Source organism: Anopheles moucheti, chromosome 2 (genome assembly GCF_943734755.1).
Source record: "Anopheles moucheti chromosome 2, idAnoMoucSN_F20_07, whole genome shotgun sequence".
Taxonomy (NCBI): Eukaryota; Metazoa; Arthropoda; class Insecta; order Diptera; family Culicidae; genus Anopheles; species Anopheles moucheti.
Window position 1 is genome coordinate 96,351,013 of NC_069140.1, and position 25,060 is coordinate 96,376,072.

A 25,060-nucleotide genomic window follows, 5' to 3' on the forward strand; every position below is an offset into this window, starting at 1 on the left:
CCCGTTAGTCGAGAAATGTTTTTTCAAAAACTACCAGTTTCCGAATGTATAGTACCAGGAGAGCATCCACGGAAGAGGTAACACCTGGTAATTTTGCCCGCCTAAAGGTATGCAATGTTTAAACACTAATTTTCCCGTTAGTCGTAAAAAAATTCTTCGAAAACTACCAGTTTTCGAATGTATAGTACCAGGAGAGCATCCACGGAAGAGGTAACTCCTGATACTGCGCCGTAAGGTAGGCAATGTTTATACACTAACTTTGCAACCAACTTGCAATGCAATGCGCCGTAAGGTATGCAATTTTTATACACTTACCTTGCAACCAACTTGCATGTACCAGCCGAGCAAGGTGGCGCCCAACTTCGTACTTGCATGCAACAAACTTGCATGCAAGTTTTGCAAGCAATTTCTTGCATGAAAACTTGCATGCAAGTTTGTATGCAAGAAACTTGTATACAAGAAACTTGCATGCAAGAAACTTGCATACAAGAAACTTGCATGCAAACTTGCATACAAGAAACTTGCATAAAAACTTGCATGCAAACTTGCAAGCAAGTTTGCATACAAAAAATTGCATGCAAGAACTTGCATGCAAGTTTGTTGCATGCAAGGTCGAAGTTGGGCGCCATCTTGCGCGCCATCTTGCTCGGCTGGTACATGCAAGTTGGTTGCAAGGTAAGTGTATAAACATTGCATACCTTACGGCGCGAGTACCAGGAGCTACCTCTTCAATGGATGCTCTCCTGGTACTATACATTCGGAAACTGGTAGTTTTCGAAGAAATTTTTCACGACCAACGGGAAAGTTAGTGTTTAAACATTGCATACCTTTCGGCGGTTTTCAAGCAAAATTGCTGTACTATGTGCTACCTCTTCCGTGGATGCTCTCCTGGTATCGGCAATCTGAAAACAGCTGGTTTTGTATGGAATTTCATACCAGCCGACGGAAAGTTTGAGCGAGTTGAAGGATGCTTTCCGTTTCACCATTCTTCCTTACACTAGCGATCGTTCTCACGGGTTTGATAGTATGCAATGCAATAGTGATGGGCAAATTTATTCCACACTGCAGGTGTCACCTCTTGAAAAACATGCTTTCCTGGTTTCACAAATCTAAAAACAATTGTGTTGTTCATCGTCTAAAACATCAACATGAGCGAAACAGATTTCTTAGAAATTTGTAAGTAAGTTTCTTAGAAAATCGTAGAAAATGTGATCCAAGTAGTGGCGTTATGGTTCTGCTTTGCGCATACAAACGATTATATATAGACTACCTTACTAGGCCCGTTTACAAGGCTACGCAACAGAACTCTGAGGTGTACGCAAGGGAGCTCTCTTTCCGAGACTTTGCTGGTGTTGTTAAATCATGTTTGAAGTACACCTCCCTAACACCGATAATTATGCAACAAAATTATGGAACCCCTTTAAAAATTCCGCCCTGGGCGTCCAAGGGGATTGATCCTCCACTGTATCGAAACCCTGTATTGTTGTGTGATTTTTGTTTAAAAAAAACTTATTATAAATTTATTTTCCTCACTAGAGACATTTCTTTGATGTTTTTGTCAACTTTATCCGTTGGCGTAAAAAATTGAAACCGAAATTAAAACAATGCCCATCACGTCCCAACGGCCGTACCCGCAAATGGAAACCATCTTGAGAAATCGAAATTCTTCTTCGCCTGTTCTTGATGGCTTCTACTCGCGCCCAACTGCAGTCTCGCGCATTCTCGCAGCGAATTCGTTTCGTTCGCTCGCACTGGGACGCTTCGGTACGGACAGCGTAGTAGTTTACTCGCTTGCTCGCCTTTCCAAATCGCTAGCGCGAGAATAGGGGTAGCAACGCACACACACACACACATACACAAGCACACACGTACGCAATGCGCCAAAAAGAAGAACAGGATAAAGTTCTCAAGAAAGCAGCACGGACGACACGACGATGACGACGCGATTTGTAATTTAATATTGCATCAAAGCGAAGGCGCGCGCTCGAGCGAACCCGGGACCGAAACCGGGTTTCGATTCTTTTGCATCCGTCAGTACATGGATCATTTCTTTTTTGCTTGGTGTTTTTCGAAAAGGGGGCACACAAGGATCCAGCTCAAATTTTGTGCGAATTTCTTTGCAAAGCAGAAATGCACCACACAGCGTAAGGAAGGGTGGAATGAAAAATGGTCAAACGCTCGTACTTAAATCCAAACACCGTGGACAAACTGACGCTGGTCGCGGGACTTTATTTCATTCGCTGGTCGTCCGTTTTATTCCCCGGTCCTTTTTGTCCCGATTGCGGGGTTCGCATTCATGCCAGGAATGTGCGCGGGAAGAACGCGAAAGCAACGGCCGACGAATGGAACCCGCACGATGGACGATATAAGAAGCAAAACGCCAAAACCGTGGCTCCGTGCCGCGTGCTGTGTCGTCGCGTCCGGTGCACTCACTTGCGCTTTTGTGTGGCGTCCCGGGGCTTTCTGCTTTGTCGGCCGTTTCGCAATGGAAAGGTGAAAAAGGATGATCGAACGATTGTGTGTGTGTGAGAGTATTTTTTGCGTTCGTCCTCCCATCGAATGAACGCTCCGCCTTATAAGGTGTGGCCGCCCGGCCGTGGGTCATGCGATCATGAGACGCGAGGATGTGCTCCAACAATATAATGTCCAACGGTCGGAACGAAACCACCCGAGCGGCTTCATCTTGTGCAGAACCACATTTTTAACACAAAAATTCAAATATAACAATAAAATTGTAATGTATATATTATAGTTTCGTGGTCACGGATTTTTCCTTCCCACTTATTATATCATATCATATCAAAATTTAAGCTCACTTTGGTGCTTTGGAGTTGAAAACCCTCCCAATCCGTTGCTTTAAACACAATCAACACGATATGTGCACGTTACCATGGCGACCATGGCGACGGTCGTGTTGCAGGCCCGAAAACGGTAAGAAAGTGTAAATTAATTCCACAATAATTGACGCGCTCGACATGTTTCGGGCGCACGGACGTGTGTCACCGGACCGGTGTCTTGGTGTTTGTAGAACATGGGTGCCCGCTAGTCCGGTTGGTCCGGTTGGACGGACCCGCAACACACCATGACCACAGAAACTGCCCCCGGCCCCCGGGAACCGCCACAACCCCTTCCTGGGCGATGGTTGACGATGGCGGTCACGTTCGGTGGTGAAATAAATGCATCCGCGGGGACGGGAGAATGTGTGTGATTTCTGTGTGTGTGCAAAAATTTGTGCACCAGTGTGTGTGTGTTGCACGCGGTAGAGCGAGACGGAAGCTGGGCGAGAAAATACTAAGTGCGATTTTCCTCACGCAATTTTTGCAACCCCTTTTTTGTACGCCAACGTGTTGTGCGAGTGTGTATATGTGTTTTCGCGCCGGCGCTTGGTACGTTTTGTGTCGCGAACGTGTCACCCAACCATCATCCGATGGAAATTGAGCCTTTTTTTCACTTTTCTTGATTATTATCTTAACTTGTTTAAGCATAACTGCAGGCTCAGTTATTTTCTTCACAGAGCATGCATGGAAACAATTTTCAAAACACTTTATGAGTTAAATATACAACCACAATTATCAAAAATTATAGAGTCCCTCACTTGTATGCTAGAAGCACGAAGAAATGCCTACGAGTCCTTGTAAGATATTTTCCCGAGAGTGCCTCACAGAAACGAAAGAGACAAAGGCATTCGTGGTCTAGTTCGAGATAAACATGAAACTAGAGTTTTATCCCAAGTTTTAATCCGTATAAAGTCTTGTTTACACTTCTCTATAGAGGATCAATAATTTTATTTGAAACCAAACATAGATCAAATAAACATAAAATTTATATTATCATTTGAATAATTTTTGAAAATCGCATCAACTAGCGAAGATAATTTTATCAAATCAATATCTGATGATCTTATTAACACAACTTACACCATAAATATTTCACGAGGAGTAGGTAAATCCTCGAGACTCAATTTTATTTAAGGGACCCAGAAATTCGCATATTACGGCCATCCATGGACATGGAATCCGGATGTAATGTGAGTGAAATAGAGTGCGTTAAGGTCTAATTTGAAAATCCGTATTCTGCATCAAGGGAATGTCTTGCCTGAATTTTTAAAAGCCGAGAAGTAAAATTTCTGTGCATTAGACTCTTCAATGTTTTTTAACGGAAACTACCACTAATTTGGAATATTATTTTTTATCCAGTTACAACTCCAACTAGGGAAATTCACGGAATACAAGCCTTATATTACAGCACCCTGCTGCGAGGCCTATAATTAAAAACTTCATCAAAAGTACATTACATTGTTTGGAGAAAACAACTGAACACGAATTGCGTATTAATTGATGGGCATCCAGTGTTCCCAACTGATTAAGCTCTTAGCATCGTTTGTAAGCGACACCTTCCCATGCAACCACCAGTCCCCTCCCAAAATCCTCTTTTGACAAAAGCCACCGCATCTAAAACGCTTCGATAACACCCAAAAACAGCACCAAAACGATAACCAAACCCGGCCGGCAATTAAATATTACCCATCGCTGTCTGCCCCTCGAAACGATCAGACAAACCGGGTTCCGGGTGCCACGAATCGCAACAACTACGAAAAAAAAAAACATCATCATCATCTCGTCTAATCTTTTACACACCAGCACCAGCACTAATTCCCACGTGACGTGACGTTGCGCACCCTTTCGGGCGCAAGGCGCCTGACGCCTGACGGCCTTTCGGTGACTAATTGGGCCCGGCTTAGCGATGGGATTTTGCGGTCGGTCTTTGGTCGGTCGACGCTAGCATTCCCGCTGCTCGATTGTGGTAACCTTGTCATCTTAAGTGATTGAGCACTGGCGTTTTTCCTTCCCTCCTCTGTGTTTTACCAACGAAGCGTAAATTACAAATGGAAGCGATTCTGTTTCACTCCCGGTGTCGATACTATCACTTTCAAATCGGATCGGTTGGGTTGGGTTTTCCCTTTTTTCGCCACTCGGAAAAGGAATTTTCATCCACAGCGCAACCTTTGAACTTCGGCAGCAAACGAGAGGGATTTCGAAGGGATGCTTTCGAGTTTGAGATCACCAAGGATATTTCTACATTTCAATCCATGCTCAGCCACCGGCACCTTATGGCGACTGACCTGCCAATCTCGATGGCCGATCTGTTTCTGATTGATAAAAATCAAACCAGCGACAAACCAGTTTGCGGATGTAATTAGGATGGTTGCATTGTTTTTGCGTCCTTTTTCAAGAAGAGATATGTTTAATGTGGATCAGAATGAACTAAACGCACAGTTAAGTAGATTAAAGGAAGATATATTCGACCCTACTGCCCCGAATGTTACAAATAAAAGGAAACAGAAGGAATTGTGAACCGAAATTAATTTTTAGTAGATAAAAACGAGGGAACTATTTGAGTGCAATTGATACAACGGCTCCGGCAGAGAAGATAATTTATGAATTTTCAAAACTCCAATCACCCTTCCAAACACGTCTGGTAACACAATTAGAATTGCTTTTCACCTTTGTGTTTTTCGAATTCCTCACTTGAAATATTCTAGCGCGATCTGAACGAAATGAATATGAAACAGTGTGCCACCACCAGGAACAAAATTAATAAATTTCCTACAAACAACCGTAACATTCCAACGCCCAATTTAAGAACCCTCAAGGGTCACTACCACCTCGGAGCGGACCAGTTTGCGCTTGAAGTTCTGACTGGCTAAACCAACATAGAAATGAAAATGAAAAACAACGTCAAGCGCTTGACTTTACGGTGCAGCTGAGAAAGGTGATAGCGGAAAGACAATGGAAAAATGAATGATAATGCTGAACAACGCTCACCTCACGGCCACAAACACAAACACTCGGTTACAATTTTCCAACGCTGCTGAGGTGTCGGAAGGTTTGATTTGCTCATTAATTATAATCTTTTCCTTCGCTCTAAAAGGCCTCTTCTGTTGCGATTGAAATGTATGCTTCTTCTCGTGCACTTATGTCTTCAGAAAAAAAAAACCTCAGATGATAAGTCCCGGTGATGGTGGTGCTGATAAAGGTGAGAGGTGAAAAGGATGATTTGTTGCGAGTTTGTGCAGATCGCTTTTAAGCATTTGGATTGCGATATTCGCCTTGGTGTTTCCGTTTTTTCTAACTTCACTTGAAGGGCTTTTTAGGGGAGATTTTAATGTTTCGAAGAAAATACTTTGATCACCTGTTTTATAAATTGTAAAACCTCAATGTGTTAGTTGCTACGCAAAAGTAAGACAAAAAATGGCAAAACCAAAAACAACAGTTGCCTGTACAGTTCATTTGTACCGCCAATATTTTAAACCTAATCACCACAATCACCAGCCTCACTCACCCTCTGGGAGTTTCAACCGACCGTGCCTTTGTTTTACTATCTAACAAACCAATTTTGGTGCACTTTGTAGCTTTAAGTAAAAGTCATCAATTACAGGTAGCCCAACAGTTCGTGGAACCTAGGCTTATCCACCAGCAACCACAAGCAAATGCCTGAAAACATCCCCTGACACCGGCGGGAAAAGCTGTTGAGAGTAGCGAAGGAAACGTGAAACTATTTGTAAATTATTTATGAGGTGGGTATTGTTATTAATTATCATGTTGTTCCGGGGCACAAAACATAAATAATATCGCTAATTACTCGCGCTTCTTTCGCGCCGTACCTGGCAAAGAAGAACCGGCCGTGTTTCTGGCCAAATGGAAATGGAAGAAAACAGCACCGCATGGCTAAGAGAGCGCCGTACGCAGTACGCTAGTATGTGTTGTTTCCCTTTTTGCTTCTGTGTAAATGTTGACCCCCGGTTGGTTTTGTTTTTTTTTTCGAAAAGTAAAGAAGGCGTCCTACAATGTTGTAAGTAATCGGTCGGCCCCGCAACGGATCGCGCGTTCGAGCAGGTGTCTGAGAAAGTTATTTGCGCAATTTCGTCGATTTATAGAAGCAACGAAAACGGATGACTCAAGACTCGATCACCTATCCGTGTCCGCGGTTGTTTAGAGGGGGAGAGCGAGCGGAACCGTTCGAGGTAACATCAAAGTTGAGGAAACCAGCAAAGAAGCTCAAAAAAAGGGAAAGAATTTTTGTAACGTAGTTGGAGGAAATATGAATTGAAATGATAAAACAAAGAGGAAAAGGCGAGCGAGAGCGAGCGCAAGATAAGGCGTGAATATGCACCAACACACCGAAGAACATTTTCGCCCATTTTTCTATGCGGTTCGAAGGAGCCAAAGGAAGGAACATTCCAAAGCGACCGGAAAGCCGGCGCGCATACCTTTTCGGCGCTCCTGCCGATTAAAGTGGTTCCGGTTCGGCACAGCGCAGGTATGGGCTCGTAGCACCTTCCACGCTAGTACCACGCTTCGGCGCGAGATGTAGCGAGAGAGAAAAAGTGGCGCTTGCAAGCAACAAACCACTTTCCCTGCCCGTCCCGAGGAACGCGTTAAACATGAAAATGGAAAAATTCTTTACCCGCATCCTAGAGGTGGTGGTGAAAAAATGTGTAATAACCTGCCCGGGGCCCGAAAACCATCCAACCGTACCAACAAGCTGCCACCGAAGAGATGGCACCGCTTTTCCGAGAGCAACTCAATTTGATGGCCGCATCGCCTAAAGAAGAAAGTCTTCCCGTGCAGCAGCAAAACTATACGAAGATGGAGGTTATGTTTTTGCATGATTGGAATATTTGAACTATTTTTTTCTTTTTTGCGTTGTTGCATCATGCCGGGAAAAAAATGGAAAACTTTGTATTTTCCCCAGTTTTGGGGACGAACACTGACGATGGTTTCGTTCCATCGCACACCTTTCTTAAGGCAAATCAACGCACGCACCTAGTGGTGACCTGGCGATGCGTTGCCAATTTTATTGCATTCCTGTCAGCACTGCCCGGGGCTTGGCGAGTCCGGTTCAAAATTTCACTTGGCGCCTCAGATTTTGCATTCTAATAATATCTCATTTCATGTCGGCCCTCAAACGTGTTCCCGTTGCTGTTCCCCTTACTCTCGCGCCAAGGATAACGCTGTGAGCAGTAAAACATTCATCTACCCTCCTTTCGCTGTCGTATTTGCGTGTGCTGCGCTCCATTAACAGCGATCCGAGTGTAATTCATTTTGCGACTGAACCGAGACGATGTGTACGATGCGACGACGGATTGCGACACATGAAATTGTGATGGATGTGCTCGGGATGGCATTTGACAAGGCGAGAAATATGATCCAAGCGCTCTTCCGAAGGAAGTCTGTCCCATCCTTAGACGAATATGAAAAATGAGTGACGAAGTTATGCAAAATGTCATGCGTTGTTGCTGTTACAATTATCACCCTGCATGTATTACATCATAAAATATTTACCCATAATGGTTAAGCAAATTAGCAGCACGCTATACAAACTGCTTTGTAAACTTCGTACTCTCCGGGGCGTCCATTTATCTCGAGCATAAAAGATCGCCATACCGTCTAGCTTCCATAAGCCCGAACCGCTGATACATATCAGTGCGTTATAATTCTTTCGCATCATCATCATCATCATCATCATCGTTATGTACATAATTCATTTCAAATTCGAGCTATAATATCCTTACACGTATGTACGCTCACCATCATGTGCTTGGTGTGCATTTGCGCTTTTCTTAGACCGAACATGGCCACTTGGCGCATGGCGGTGTGGCCACTTGAAGGGTGGAGAGGGCCCGAGACGGATTCATACCACACAAGGACTGCGTGTACGTGCAATGCCAGACGACAACGACAGGGTGAATCATTTAGTAGCAATCATTTAAAGTTGGTAATTATCTAATTCCATTATGGACAACACGGACCGTGAGGTTGTACTAAAGCATTGATGAACTAGGGCCCGATAAAGTGGTGTTGTCCGTTGTACAACCTTGCTGGATCTTAATGTCGACCGAAAACGATTTAAACTCGCTTAAAAATGTTTCAAACTATAATAAATAATAAATTTAAATAGAAATAACTGCATGTTAACAGTGGAAATCCTTCGTCCCAATTACCAAAGCCGCACGGAAATTTTCAAATCGAATTCGATTTTGATTTCTACTAAACTAATGCAACGCTTTAAAGAAAAATGGTAACATTAATATAGAATCTGCATCAATCAATGTTAAACTGTCTTTACCTCTAGGTTCAAGGATTGAAACAAGAATAATCCGGTAAGAATAATCGAAATGCTGCTGTAGTTGTTTGACATTTCAAAAATTGAAATCACTTTACTTAAGCAGTTCGTGCTCGAAAGCTTCTCCCACTAAAAATTGTTCGGCACTGTATGTGAAATAAAATAGAGCAGAAAATTATTCTGCTTCGCAAAAACAGCACCGAACCACCCTGTACGGAACAACAGCACTTTCAGAGGTGTGATTTCGTGCACCTTTTTTAACTACTTCAATGCATCACGGGCAAGGTAAGGACGAAAATTCCCATTAGAGGCAAAAGCCTCGACGCAAACCAGCTCCAGTCCCCGTAACAACAGTAGGCTTAGACGCGATGTATTATGGTACATGGGTAGTGTGAGGAGCCTTTTATTCAACCCTCTGAATACTTTTTTTAGTTCTTCTTGTTCTTGTTCGTCCTTTGCATGTATGTATATAGAGTTTTTTCCCTCCGTTGTGTTGCACAACAAGCGTATGTGCAACGGTTAGGGAAGTAGAGCCTAATCCGCGGCCATATTTGCAGCGCCATCATTGTGGTCCGTGCGTCTAAAGTTCCCGTCGTCTATTGGTGTTGGTGTTGGCAGTGCACCAGGACCAACACCCCTTTCGCTTTTTTTTTTTGTTTGCTGCTCTGCTCGCTGCACTTCCAGACGCATTCACCGCGTCAGCTATCAGAGCCTTACCGGATATACGGTCCGGACGACATTCATGTGCACTTCTGTAATGTGCTCGCTTGATGTCTGCTGAGGAGATGCAATTGGCTTTTGTTTCTTTATAATAGACAATGAAGAAGGGTAATTTACTTAAGGGAGAAAAAATACAAATCCGTCTAAAATATGATGTGCTAATGATTATACGACTACTAGTAAAGTCCCCCCTCAAATGCCTAAAAACCCGTCGGACCAGAATGTATTTGTCTATCTGCACTCAATTAGAATAAATTGGCCAGAGAATTAAATTTGCCCATAATAGTAAGAAAAGGTCTTTTGCCCGCTTTCTAAATTACCTACGCAACATAAAACACATTTTGAGCAAAAATTATTAAACCCCAAGGCACGAAGCGTACAACAGCAACGCAACGCTACTACTACAAACAAAACAAAACGTATCCTTTCGTGGTATGGCCACCTTAACAAAATCAGTAAATTCATCGCCCTCTGCACGGGTGCGCGTGGTCTAATTAATAATTAACCCCTAAGCAAAGCCTCACTGATAGGCGACTCGCCTGGTGCGAGAACGTACATAAAGCCATGAGTTATGATCCACACTCACCCGCGTATTTTTGGTTGGCGTCAGTGGTAAGTGTGTACCGCCGGTACACGTGCCCACCTACCGATGATGGTGGGGTCAAAATTAATAGACCTCCTTTAACCACCTCCCGCACGTACACATGGAAGGAAACAACACGGAAAAAACACCTTCTCGCGCAGGGGTAAAGATTCTTTGGCAGATAAATTTGTGTCACGAAAAGTGAGCTGTGCTGTTTGGTCACATTTCACCAGCACACTTCCTCACATAAAACAACACCCCACCCGGGGGGGGGCTTTTCCCACTTTACGACACTAGATACGGGGCTTTGAGTGTAACGATCGGCCGGTTTATGCTCCCTCTTGGACGGTGTACCTTATCGAAGGTGTTTCTGGTCGCACCTCGCACCGAACGGTTAACAATAAATATTTGTCAACCAAAAAATGTAACAACCGAAAGCCCAACACGCTACCGGCCATTTCGTTCGTGCCGTCCGAGGCAACTACCAGCTGTGTTGGCCACGTTCCACAACGGCGGAATAAAAACGAATAATCGCTACTAATTTTTACCGCCCCGTGAAAGTGCGTGCGTGTAATATTCACACCAAAAAGTCGCGTTTTTTGGAATGTTGTCACCACAAATGCTCCGCGTGCTACCGTGAGGCCATTGTTACTGACAAAGCCAAAAACGAAACACCTGCACGCGAATGGTGTGTAGGAATCCATCATTGTTTTTTTGTTGCTGTTGTGAATGTAAGGTCTACAAGTAAGTTCTTAGCGTTTTTAAATATTATTTCCATGAATGCATAAAGGGGCATGAAAGGATAGATTTCTTATATCATTTTCGTTGGGGAGCAATAATATTGCATAATTTTTTTAAAACAATTTTATCGATGCAATTAAATGCGATGCGAATAGTTTTAATAATTAATTTGAAGAAAACTGAACAATAAGTAGAAGGATGAATTAGAAGGCACGTTGAAGTCGAGTTAGACATATGGTGGGACCAGACAAATGTCATATATTGTGAGTTACTTCTAATTGGTCAATAAGCCGGTATCAAAGCAAGCGGTTTTAAATTGAAACGAGCATTTAAATCAAATCGGGCAGAGTATGAGAAAATTAGTATTGGTTTGACTTTCATAATTTCTCGCACATTTGGGAAAAGCTTTATTCTTAGATGAACAATCATTTGAATAAAAACTTTTTTTAGCAAATTTTTCCCAATCTATCCCTAAATCTACAAAAAAAAACACATATTACTTTCTTGTACCCCCAATAGTATGAGTCGTAAAGAAGCAACATAAACTACTCATAAAGAACAACAGCAACAAAAAAAAGTGTGAGAAATATTTGCTACTTAACACCCGTTACAATCGCATGGAAAAATATGAAGGAAAGCAAATAAAAAAAACTGAAAACAACACCTCGAGAAAAGCGCCAGCAAATATGTGTTCGAAACGAAATTTGTCACCCAAATCCCTTTTGCGCGAGGGGAGGGTTGTAATTTACGAGCTAACGCATTCCCGAAAAAATATGTGTTTTGGAAAGATGTAACGGTGTAAGAGGGGATTGGAATATACGCACCCACACCCACAATGGGACATTACGAGTGGATAATCGTGACGATGACGTGAGAAATGATGAATGTTTCCTCAGTGGAGTAACCCGGAGCAATGGAGTAGCGCCCTGTAGCACCCCATCCAGTATCATTGGGTGTTGTTAGAAGGTGGTCAAAATTGGCTCACTAAAACCTCCTCCGGAGACACAAAGGGGCCCACGTGTGTCCTGTCCGGTGAGTGGTGCTACAAACGAATCCACGCTTAATGAGCATTTGTTTCCGTGTGATGGGGTTTTTTTTTTCCTCGTTGCTTTATACCCACTACTGCTTCGTTTGTACGTGTTCATAATACTTCGATGATGCTTATTTATGGCACAAATATTGAGTCCGCCCAAGTGGACGGAAGTCGCGAAGAAACGCGTGAAAAACAAACAACACAGAACGCGTACCGGTGCTTTAGTAACGAAAATCACACTTTTATTGACACATTGTTCGAAACCACGACCACAGGGCCGAGGGATCGTGGGAATCGTATCCATTTTGAGCCGGGTTCGAAGTGTAGAAGGAAATTGGCTCGTTTTAATGAAATTCAACCCACCCGCCAGCGGTTACGGTCGGTAATTATGGGTATTAAAAATATGAAGAGTCTATCTAGTGGCCGTGCCCGATCAGCGCTCGTGGTGGATATTGTGAGTTATTGGACGAATTCTTGCAAGAAATTCAATAGAAAAAAACGGGTTCCAATGTGTTTAATAATCAACTCGCGTACTGGTAGTGCAATGCATCCCGCACAGCGCACATCCCTCAGCGTAACGCATAACGCACCACCTCTCGTAACCATCTCACACTGTTTGGCTTCAGTCCGCCACTCTACAGCACCATAACGAAGGGCCCATTGTGACAGAGGACGTTGTGGTAGTGTTTGCTTTAGAGCTAATTAGATTTCCGAGGTGTGATAACGATTTCACGGCAAACAAAATGGCTCCCGCGTTGGCGCACCCCCATTACAACGTGGTTGATGCCACGTTCCACATGTTTCACTTTCGTGGTGATCAATCATTTCGGGGGTCGCGACGTTCCAAAAGTGTTTATCTAATGAGGATGCTGTTCGTCTAGGTAAAACAAGTTCCATGACAGCAACAACTTCCGGCAAACTTCAATCGCACTGCGATCGGAGAAAACAACATCAAAATTACTACAAAAGAGATGAAACCGATGGACGGTTAAGATAAATGAGTGTTCAACTTTTACAAGACACGCGGGAAACAGATCATAAGCAAAGATCAACCACTTGTCAAACGATGCGATTAGTTCGGTAAGAGGCACCTAGATCAAAGAGATCTTATCTGATCTAGCAGGCGTAAGCGTCGGGCAGTATCCATGCGTTTAGGTTTGACTTCTAGACAACGCTAGTTAAATTGTTTTGTTGGTGAAAAATAAAAACAAACAACAATTTTTATAATATATTTCTATGGAAATGTTTGACAAGATTATTAAAATTGCGCCTACCATCTTCAAAATCAAACAGCCCCTGCAAACACATATTCATCATCCATCCCGAGCACACACCAGAAGGAAGATGAATGTGATCCATCAATGGCGTGTTTGCTGGCCGCCACTGATTGCCACACGCCCCACCCTGCTGCTTCTTGCCCTTAAAAACGCCCCACAGATAATCGTGAAATTAACTTGCACACAGTCACCTCAAGCGCAAAAGAAGTACCGCCGACCAACGAAAAAAAAAACAACAACTCCCCGAAATATGTCTTAACCGAACAAAAAACTGACATACCCCGCCGAAAAGGAACGAGCGACGTGTCCCCTTACTGGAGTGCCACACATAGTTTTGGTCATCGGGATTTTAGAGCACACACATATACACCCGCAAAAAAAAAACAACATGTTCCAAAGGCCGACACCGTCGTCCATTTGGATATCCCCCGTGATCCTGAGCGCACCGATCAGTGCGCTAACGGTGGCGGCATCATTTTCGAAGCGTTCTTTCCGCATCTTTCGGTTTCTTCTTGCCCAAAAAAGCAACCAAAAAAAAAATCACTGCTCTTCCAGCCCGTTGAAATCTCTACACCAATTCGAATTAGCTTACATGTCACTTGAAAACGCGACGAAGTGTTAAGGTTTCAACCCGGTACACCAGGGGGTTTCGCGTTTTTGCCGATTGGGGACACGATTTACACTTCTGTCCGCTGTCGAACATTTCGTTTCAATTTTGCCGAACGATGAGCCCGGTGTGAAGTATACTGACGTGGTGGTTTGTGCTTAAAATACGCACCGAACTGTTCGAAATTGAATATCACGCTAGAATGTGCGGCTCTGTGCGAGAAAAAAGTGAAATAAAACCCCCAGTCGGAGACCTCTTTGTCTACGGGCTTGGTTTCATTCATTTCACTATCTTCACTTCATCCATTGATTGGCATCGTTCGAATCACAAAAAAGAAGCTCGTTCGCTGTCTAATACGTTCCTCGTTCGCGCGGAACAATTCTTGAGGACGTGTACGCTGAACGCGTTCTTAAGCAACGCAACTCACCATTTGAATTCGACATTGAGCGAAAAAACATTATGCAAACCTTCGCGCTCGATCGTGATTATGAGTGTACGCCCGGGCTGGAGGTTCTTGCACGCCCCTCACCGGGTCCGGGTGTCGCCGGAATAAGTGATGAAGAAAATTGGCCCTATTATAAATATGGACGGCTACCGGTGTGGCATACCAAATGAGACTGGACGACAGTCAAGGTGTGTCTTCCTCGACCACCGTTGCTGCACCGGACCGGAGCCGGTTTCGGTCTCAACAACGGAGATGCCTTTTTGTTTGATTTCTTACCGAACGGGCACGGGACATTTCGGGCGCGCTCGACCCATCAAAGACGCTCCCGGGAGAGAGCCGGATTGTCCACAAATAAAATCTCCGCCTTTGATCCGAACCAGTGAAGTGTGCAGACGGAATCTAGGGGCATCTAATTTCGCCAGCGACCGATTATCCTTTCGGACCGAGGAGGGGGGGTTTTTGCACTCCACACACACACACACACCGGTAAGTGATCGTTCCGATGTCTATTTCCGTGCCGACATCACAGTCACTTAAATCTAGCTGTCCTTTTTGGGACCGCTCAGGGATACGGGACCAGGTCCGTATCCCAAAGGCAATAAGGACGAGTGCCAACTACATGCTCCACTGAACCCGAACTGGAACTTTGGTTTTACAGAACGTATTTGTGTGCATGTGTGTTGTAAGATGTCCTTTGTTGCGGAACCAACAACCGACGCGGTTTGGGTCACGTGTGAGTGTGCAAACGCCCTTTCATGTGTACCAGGGGACGGTTACCGAAAGGATGATTTGAGCTAATTTTAAAACCACACCACAACCTCCGAACACGGGGGTTTTGCAAATTGGGTACTCGACCCGTTCAGGTGAACGAAGGGTGGTTTTATGCCAAAGTCTCCGGTAAATGTCAGTAGAAAGAAAAAAAACGGCCGGGATGTATGTAGGGCTAATTTTACGCGCCATCAAGCTCAACTGTCATGCGTGCTTCACGTGATTGAGGCTAATGAAGTGAATGGGTTAGAGCTGGAAAGCCACAATGAAAGTGTGAGAAAATAAAAAAATATTTGACAAAAGTTTTAATACTGTAAGGTTTACAAAATTTATCAACAACCGTTCGCCGACCGAGAATTGGTAACAACTTAATTCTGCCCAGCAATTTTGCAATTGTTGATCGAACAAAAATACATTTCCACCCCAATATCGCTCCCCGGGCTGCTAACGCTAGGCAAACATCAAACAGCTCGCTCGATCAAGTGCAGTAGCAGCCGGCTACTGGCCGCCGAAAAGAATCGACACGCAAACAGAAACGACTCCTAACCAAATTTACACACCGCCCAAATGGCGCTCGCTACGAAACGGGACAAAACAAAGCACTTGCGCTCACACGTATGCAGCGCGGTGATTCGATTACCACCACGGGCGGAACGAATGGCGTCAGCGAAGTGCGTTTGGAAATGATGAATTGCGCTGAGCGAACTGGGCAACCTTCGAGGTTGCGGGGCAAATCGTTCGAAAAAGAAAAACAGCAAACTGTCAAACCGGGTGAGAGGTTTTTGTTTGCGCTCAAGATTCATTTTTCCTTCTCCCGCCCACGGCAACCGTACGGCACGCTGTGGGGCGTACGGCGGGTGTCACGGGAAGGTGACAAGTCAATATTGAAATGCACCCATTTACTCGTCCACTGCAACTGCTGGCGGGAGTGTTCTGGGTGCTGGGTTTGTGTTGCACTGCTGGACGGCGCACGGATGCGTCCCGAAGGAAGTAATGATACGGCAAATAGAAACGGGAAACTGAGCAGAATCTTCGTGGCAAGGGTAGCCGGTGTTTGTCTGTTTGCATAGCCTTAATGTACTGAACGCGTCTGTGTGCTGACGGTGCAGCGTGATTGAAGGGAAAAGGCGGCATTCGTACCGTCAAAGAATAGATCAACCATCAGCTGGCTGATCAGGGAGTTTGTGACACTTGTTTCCGTCTTCATATGCCGTTAAACTAGAAAAAAAACGTCGAGTACTAAAATTGTTCTAATTTTTTTTAGTACAACGCGCATCAGGATCTTTAGCACAGCCGAGTTGAACGTGATCTCTTTGGAATGCAGTTGCTCTGTCTCCATCGTTTTACCAGCTGTCGGGTGTTATCCTTCTGAAGGGTTGAGCGACTGCGCGGAGGGCATTCAATTCCCAGTCACAAGATAATGGAACCGATCCTCACCTTAATCTCTCAATTCCATCATCAATTTGTGCGTTCCTGCCGACTGAGCCGGGCGCTCTTCAACTATTACCTTCGGTTGCTTCCTTCATTGCATTATCCTTACAAAAGCAACGTCCCCATGCTCGATGACAGTGGCCCAGATATGTATGCCAAGCGCAGCCCAAAAACTGCTCTCTTTTTGCGCTCGGTCGCTTCTCGTCACCGGCGACCGAGCCACTTCTGCTACCGATTGCGGTTTCAGTTCTCCAATTTTTCGCCAGCTCGCTCGGGGATGTGCTATCGAAATGTCTAAATCTAAATAGAATTTCAACTCGAGCGCAGCAGCAACCGCGGTACCAACTCGTACAGACTGCTTGCAAAATCAGTCAACCGTTTGCCGACACAATGGTGCTCGGAGTATGCTGAAGAGAGCAAAACCCCCTGTCGCCATTTACCCATTACATCCCATGATGCTCGACCTAATTCCAAGCCAAGCCAATTCCAGCTCTAACAGCGTGCAGCGTACAAAAACCCTTACCGAAAAGCATTGGATGCAAACACCACAATTGCCCCGGGGCAGCGTCGTTTTGTTCCGCGGCGTCCGTTTGTACTTTGCCGACCTTGCGGTGAACACTCTTCCAAGCGGGCGACTCAATTACCGTACCCCCGGGCCCAGCTTAGCCGTCCCAGGATCCGGATCCTTACGGCATCCTTCTGCGAGCGAAGAATCTTTGCAAAGTCGAGTACCTTGCCAGGAACAATGGGATCAATGTCTAAATAATATTCCTAATTTTCTAAAACATTTCATTGTGCAGCGAGGCTGCCTTGCGGCAATGGTTGTGGCATGCCGAGCACGATGTCGAAAAGCGGGCAGTGAGGGCTGACAGGCCTCCCTCATATCTCCTGGAGATTTCTGCTACCGTGCGCTTCTCATTCGCAAGCAAGCTGGCTTCAAGGAATTGAACTATGCGCCTCCGGTGCTTCTATCGATGCGAAGTCAGAGTTCCTTCCAAGGAGTCTGCTTGGGTGCTTGGCATTTTTCGCCACTTCCTAGGGTGTGCTGGTTCTAATAGTTCCAGCTTTTTTTTTTATTTCCAGCGATCGCAACCACGCAAAGGATGCAAGCTGAACGCGGTAGAACATGACGTTACGGGAAGGATCCTTCAACGCTCCGCTCCTCTTGCGCTGCGCCGCTCAGAGCTGATGCACGCTAGAAGTGGTCCTTTCCTATCGCAAACGTGCTAGACCTGAAGCCTCCTTTCTGTCACTCAACGAACCAGTGAACCGTTTCCGAGCCGTTTTTCTTATCCTCCGGTGGTTCGTTTTGCGGTCGTCCTTCGGTGCTACGGGATCGGGATCGGGATCGGTGTCCCTGCCGGCAAAGTAAACTGCCGCATCGACCACAGATGCCACCACCACCAGAAGGGGACAGGGTGGCATTACATTTTTTTATGGATGTTTTTATCGGTCAGATGTCCTACTATCTGTCCCTTCTGCGTTGCGTTGCCTTCGGTTGAGGGCGGGCTGCTGGATTAATGGCATGTCGGAGTAATTTCCAAACAAGCGATTATCGCTCTTTTACTATCAGTGTCCTCGGCTACCGAAGTACTGAAGGCACAGGCGATAGGCGACGGCAAACGACCGACCAGCAATCGGTAACCTGCTACTTGAACTTTTTTTTCAAAGGGCTCATTCCCACTATCATCCGTTCGGGAAATAAAAAAAAACCCCTAACCGGGATACCTTTTGCCCAGCTGTTTCGATAATTAGAAAGGTAAGAACGATAATCTATCTGTCACCCACACGGCACGGCGTTCGACTTGGGAAGGGCCTGGTTTTACTAGCGACAGACTGGGTGCGGTGTTCAATCCGTACCGCGATGTCCTGCTATTTTGTTCGTTGATTATAATTTGTCTTGAAGTAATTCAAGAAAAGCGATCTTTATTTGCATGGATCGCACCGCTAAAAAACCCAGTAGCGGGCCACGGTAGTCTAATTCTCTATCGAAATCAGACCATGTGTGTGTGTGATTGTGTGTGATGAGTGTTTGTTTGTTATTATCATGTTCTTGTTCTACTCGCAAATTAAACCATCCATCAAAGATGGCAAAAAATAAAAACAACAACTTCAATGCAGTACAACCGCCAGTCAAGGAGAAGCGCTATGCCTTGTCTGCCTGGTCCTTTGGCAATGTCCGCGCGGATCCGCACCGCGGGCCCCGTCTTTATCATCCATTATGTCGGACGCTTGTTTTAATTACGCTTTTGCGGCTTCCCTCTTTTTCTGAGTGTACCTCGAATAGCGAGGCAGAAGGTTTTTTTTTATTTCGGATTTTATTTGTCTGATCCGCTCCTGCCCGACACGATCGTCTATTATTTGCTTTAGTCCGAGCTTCACGTTACCGTCTTATTTGTGTGTCGTCTCGCATTTGCGTACCGGCGTGTACTCGGTTTGCACAAGCGTTTGATTTCGTCGTCCCGGTACCGGGACCGATTAGCCGATTTGGGCGTAGATCTTTCGCAACCGCATCCGCTAACCAAACGCGTACGTACCTCCCGCCATCCTTTGGGCGTCGTTTGATTATTTGCTGACCCGCACGTTTGTTTTTCCACGGTTCGGTTTTATTTCTGGTTTTATTATTTGCCTCTCGTGTGCTTCCTTTGCTTCCGCAGAAGCAGTTTTCGGTGGCCCCAAATTCGACGGTCATCAAATGGTGCTACCGGTTTGACAGGCCATTTAGACAAATTTGGCACACCAAACGTGCGCATCAACAGGGAACTCTTCGGTGCTGAAACCGTGACCATCAACGTTATCAGTGGTCGAAGGAGAGAGAAAGAGATCTCGGTCGATGTTGTGCTTTTATGGTTGGTGGTGAATAATTTTTATACTCCTGTAACCCCAGATCGCCCCGGAAGGCACTGATCGGCGATCGTTTTTCCATCGGGTTGAACCGGTGTACTTGAGGCGTGCTTCTATCTTCTAAACAGTATTGAACAATAATAAGCACTTACACAAGCTTACACAAGCTTACACAGCTAATCCTTCAGAGCTGTTCATTCACTGCTGAAGTCTTTGATGCCAAACATGGACTGGACGGACAATTGTGCGGACAACTATATCATCTACAATCTCCTATAAGGCACTGTGCGAGATGCTTCCCGATCGCTTTATTCTACGATAAATCAAATATTAAACAAATCAACCCTTATACAACCATTAAGACAGGCATATCTCCCTGTACCATCTCCATTGTTTTGCTGGCGATAATTCGCATGCTACAAAACCATATCTCAATTAACACACAGCAAACTATACGAAGCACGAAGCACAATTAAGGAAAGATTTACAAACTACCGATCGCATCACATCATCGCGCCGACGTTCCCATGGGCCCAGCACAGCAGACATCCAACCGAACCCGAGTTGCGTTTGATTGCTCTGTAAATAAGCTCATGCCTTTATTTTCCACTTTCATGTTACCGCCACTGCGGAACGCACTGCGAAGCATCTTCCCCAAAATGCTTCCACCGATTAAAGGCGTACTATTTATTGATAGTAAACACAATTAACCGTACAATCCTGCTCTCGTTGAGGGCAAGTGTGGCCGCTGTTGTGAGCTGCGGCAACAAACGGAAAACAAAAATAAATTGTCACACAGAAACCCAACTACTCTGTTTGCACTCGGACATCCCGTCCGCGAGCGCGGGATCATCATCGGGGTGGAAGCGATTGGGGAATGAATCAATACGGCAGGCAAATTCAGTGGCGGTGCTTCTGGTTGTATGTTTTTGAGTCGATTAAGCTAAACGCGTAGTGGCTTAGATTAAGAGGACACCATTCTTTCACCTTCACGCCACCACAAGTGGCTCGGGCCTGGTGGGGAAAGAATGGTGATGCTGGATCCATTAGCTTCAACACACGCACACGCATCGTACAGGACAGTCGGCATTAGTTCAAAGGGAAGTGCGCGGTAGTCTTCGCCGACAAGGTACGATCATAAAAACGACGCGCTTTCTTTTTACACTCGCCCTCATCGTTTAATGGCACGTTAGATGTGGTCATTTCTTGGTGACCTTACTGGCAGGGAGAGTACCGAACAGCATGGACATTAATGCACACGTGCGACAACTCCGATCAGCTCGTTCGCTACTGGAGTTTAGACATTTTTTTTGTGCCTTTTAGCTCATTACCTACTTAACCCTCGAGGTTTAATGGGTCTATAAACCGGGTAAGTCACTTAACGTTGCAAAAAGTTGTCCTTGAGTTGCGATTTTATTTTTTTTAGACAACCGCAAATAATTCATCCAGATGGCAAAAACAAAATAAATGAACCACTACACGCAAAAGAATCTCAAGGGTACTTACAAATCCGTGCTTATCACTAATGTTGTTGGTAAGCTTCAGCTTGTGAAACGAGACCACCTTCTGCATCCACTGTTCGCCGGTCGATGGCGAATCCGGATGGATGTACATGCGTTTCGGCATTTCCGGATCCGCCTTCCCTGCGACCATCCACCGGCTGTAACAAGAAGGAAGAAAGCAAACCACAATTCATTCCCTGACAATCTACGCAGTGCATCATTGACAAAAAACAAGGACGTGTCATCTATAGAAGTGATCGCTTATGTACAAATTACTACAAATAGATTTTTTTTTCGAATGGCGATAAAGCTAAATCATACAATGTTGTTTAATAAAGCTAATATTCTTAGAATCCTTGTAGTGTAATATTTCGATACAGGCTAAAGGGTCTAAGGCCAGCTGCTCAAAATTTTGATACAAGACGATGCTTTCTTTCTCAAAATTGTTGGATTAAATCCTTGCCTAAATCTCCTGTCTCTCAGCAAAACGTTTATCTTTAAACATAGTCTCTTTAGTGATTCTATTATTAAGTCGGCTCTTGATTGGATCTAAAGATCACTACTCTCCTTGCTTATTTTTCGTGATGACGGGGGTTAATAGCACTCTTTACATAGGAGGACGATTTGAGACTATATCGCAAACTTCCGAATTTAGATGTCCACAAGTAATCCACAAGTCACAATTTAATTTACAACTATCTTCAATCTCAGGAGGGGCTACTAAGGACGAATATTCTCAAGCCTTTCGTACCGACCACTGTCAAGAAGGTCTCTTCTAAGGATTCTTCTAAGGATGTTACACTACATTTCAAATAAATTCTGATTGCCTACCAATGCTAATAATATATTTCAGTTTAACAATGTTCATCTTGATCTGATACTACTCCATCATCGAAGATCTCTGTGACCGAAACTAGGTTTCTAGAAATGAAATTATATTTTGACTTCATCAAATTAATCCAAAATGCTTCAAGATATCTAACTAATTTGCTTCAATGTCTAATTCACAAATTAACTGCTAAAGCCATTAAATTTTCACTCAGTTTTCCATAGGGATACTTTGAAACGCTGGTAGAATTCGTCCTTTTTGTTCTCATTCAAATCATTCAATCCCTGACGGTAACTTACCTGTTGTGAAACTTGTACCGGTAGTCATCCGCAGCCACGATGTCGAGCAGCAGAATGTACTTTGCTTTCGCGTCTAGGCCGGACACGCGAAATTTCATCTGCGGAAACATTTGCCTGTTGAAAGAGACACAGAGAAGGCAAGAGGTGGCGCATAAGTTTCGATTCGCATACAAACGCGTGAGTGATCGTTTACGATTGGTGAAGTATATATCGTTGCAACAAAGTGGACGCTAAAATTAAGCAATAACTCTTAAATGTAACATCGTAAAATGGCCCCCCCCAAATCATTAAATCGGCTCAGGTTTTCACTTCAAAACTTCGCTATATAACCGTTTTATCATCACTCTCTCATCAAACCTATCCAACACACGGTTCACATTATGGGGTTGAAAATTGAAAATTTCCTTTCAGTGGTTGCTTTGCCAGAAACCATCTCACCCGTGTCAACCGTGTTTTTGCACCGTGCAGCTGCAAGACGGCGTCTTGAAGGCGTCCCCGTACGTCACACTCAGCAATCCGTCAAACGCGAAGATTTATGTCTAAACCGACGGTGAGCGACCGGTTGCTTAGCGTTTTCGGTAATTTACACCATTTTCGCTATGCACCTTCACTGGTGCCGTGCGCACAAGATGGCGTGCCGGCCGCATTCGAACGCCCCGAAACTCGTGATCTTTCTCGCGCAGCCAACCAACGCACCGCGCGGAGAACAGGAAACGCTTGTTCAAGGGGATCATTCAAGGTGTCTATTGAATTTATTTTGCACAAGCGAGGGAAAACGGGAAGTAGGAGAGGTAGTGTGTGACGACCATTTTCCGAGTGTGGCTCGTAAAATCATCCATTCCGGCTTAAATTTAAACACTCTGCTGCTCGGCTAGCTGTCACTTTTTGGGGGAAGGCCCAATGCCGCACCGTGAGGGTGAGGGCCCATCAACACCAGACACCCCATCCCAGGCGAACGTGAGCGTGAGTGTTACGCCTTGCTGAACGCTCACACGAATGCTACACAACCGTTGGCAACACCTTCGACCGGTGTTATCTCGTCCCATCTTGCCACCCCCGGGCCCATGCCGGAGTGCAGCAAAAGGTTGGTCAAGATGGTTGGGTTTTTAGTGTACACATTTCCAAACTTATCTGCCCGGGCCAGAGCTACACGAGATTTGTGTCCGGCAGTTATTAAGCCTTTTTTCTCATATTAAAAAAAACCCCTTAGTTTCTTTAGAACTAGAACTAATCCCCCGGGGAAGTAGCGATGTGAATATTTTAATTAACGTTGCGTTCCCCAAAAACACACACCCAACAGCGTCAACCAACCGGGAATTATTAGGTTAGTTTAAGTGTTCCAAAAAATGGCCGACCAGCGAGATCATCCCCGAATAAAAAGGTGCCTTCAAACGTGTCGGGGAACAGTCACCTCAACCAACTGTACATAACCGAACCAGAGGTACAGAAACAAAACAGTTTACTACTTCAAACTCTATTTCCCGGCTTCCAAACACCACCCGGGTTAGTTACCCAAGAGGCCATGGGGTCAAGAAAGGGAGGGGGTTCCTTTTTGGCATATCGCTTCGGAAATCATCTTCCGGTCAGTGCCGCCGGTCCCGCTGAGTGATTTTATAGGTGTGGAAAACGCCAGACTTTTCATGATAATTATCGAGCCCGGGCCCGAGCCCGGACCCGGGGAGTAGGATGCGGCATACGAATGTGTACATTATTACGCTCGTAAATTATTTCTGGGGGCCCCACAAAAAACCCCGTACGGCCTCACACACCGCACCAAGCCCGCAAAGGCTCGGTATCAGTGGTTTTGTGTTGTTTGTTTAATGAGCAACAAACGGGGAAGGTGATGGAGACGCGAACTCTGGCCGGCCACCGAACGGATGCCCATTTTCTTCCGGGGCTCTGTTCGAATAAAACTTCATGGGGCAGGAAGTTGGGCGGCGTGTGAGGATTGAGTTTTGAAAATTGAATCTAGTTTAAACCCGCGCCCGCCGGTTTCGGTCCGGGGCTTTCCATTTTTTCGGGGCGGGCTACATTTGTTACCCCTTGCTGCTGCTGCTACCTCCTTCACCCCCGTCTGCCACGCCAAACCCGATGGATGGATGGATTTTCTCATCCATCCATTTTGATTTTTGTTGTGTTTCGTCTTAATTAAATTTTCTCGCCAGCGATGGGGCGGAGGTTTCGCGGTTCTTCTTGCTTGTGGGATTCACACACACACACCGAACCGCACCGATGTAGCAAACGTATTGTCGACATTTTTGTTTTCTTTTTCGGTGGGATGACGAGGGGTTGAAGATCTTGAGCTTGATCGTGTGCTTTTGTGGCTGTATACATTCCGCTTGTTACGTGCGTTGTGTACACTTGCGGCAAAGTGTTGGCGACCCGTTAGACCGTGGTTAGGCTAGCGACGGTCAACATGCGTTTTAAAATTCGTAGATTTTTTTTGCTTTTTTTTGGGGGGGGTTTCTTTGACTCGACGCGATAAATCCGAGAAGCTTTCTGTAGCCCGATAAATCAACTGTGTGCATGTTCATCATTTTTCACGCCGACACGTTGCTAACGCCGAGTCGTACGGCTGTCGTACCGACCGAAGCGAAACCGTGCGGGAAACATATTTTTTGAGCCGTACAAAAAAACACTGATTTTTGTTTTCGAAAGCACACGACGGTAACTAGTGTTGTTTTTTCCCTCTCTTTTTCCTGAACATCTAAAACAACCAACATGAGTTACAATTTTAATTTATTCCTTTTCCTAACGCTACCCCGCAGAAGGCGGCCCGTATGTGTCCTCCTTTACATGGAAATATTCTTCTCTACTTTACAGCCCTGCAAACAAAAAAAAAACACACACAAAAG

General features: G+C 45.0%; 1 protein-coding gene across 1 annotated transcript in view; it reads right to left on the reverse strand.

Annotated features, from left to right (window-relative positions):
* LOC128307342 (optomotor-blind protein-like) overlaps nt 1-25,060 on the reverse strand; it is a 111,617-nt gene that overhangs the window by 57,749 nt on the left and 28,808 nt on the right. Inside the window, exons 2-3 of the mRNA XM_053045129.1 lie at nt 22,206-22,319; nt 21,082-21,235 (exon numbers count right to left, since the gene is read on the reverse strand). Coding sequence (XP_052901089.1) covers nt 21,082-21,235; nt 22,206-22,319 — 268 coding nt within the window. The remainder of the gene's footprint in view (nt 1-21,081; nt 21,236-22,205; nt 22,320-25,060) is intronic.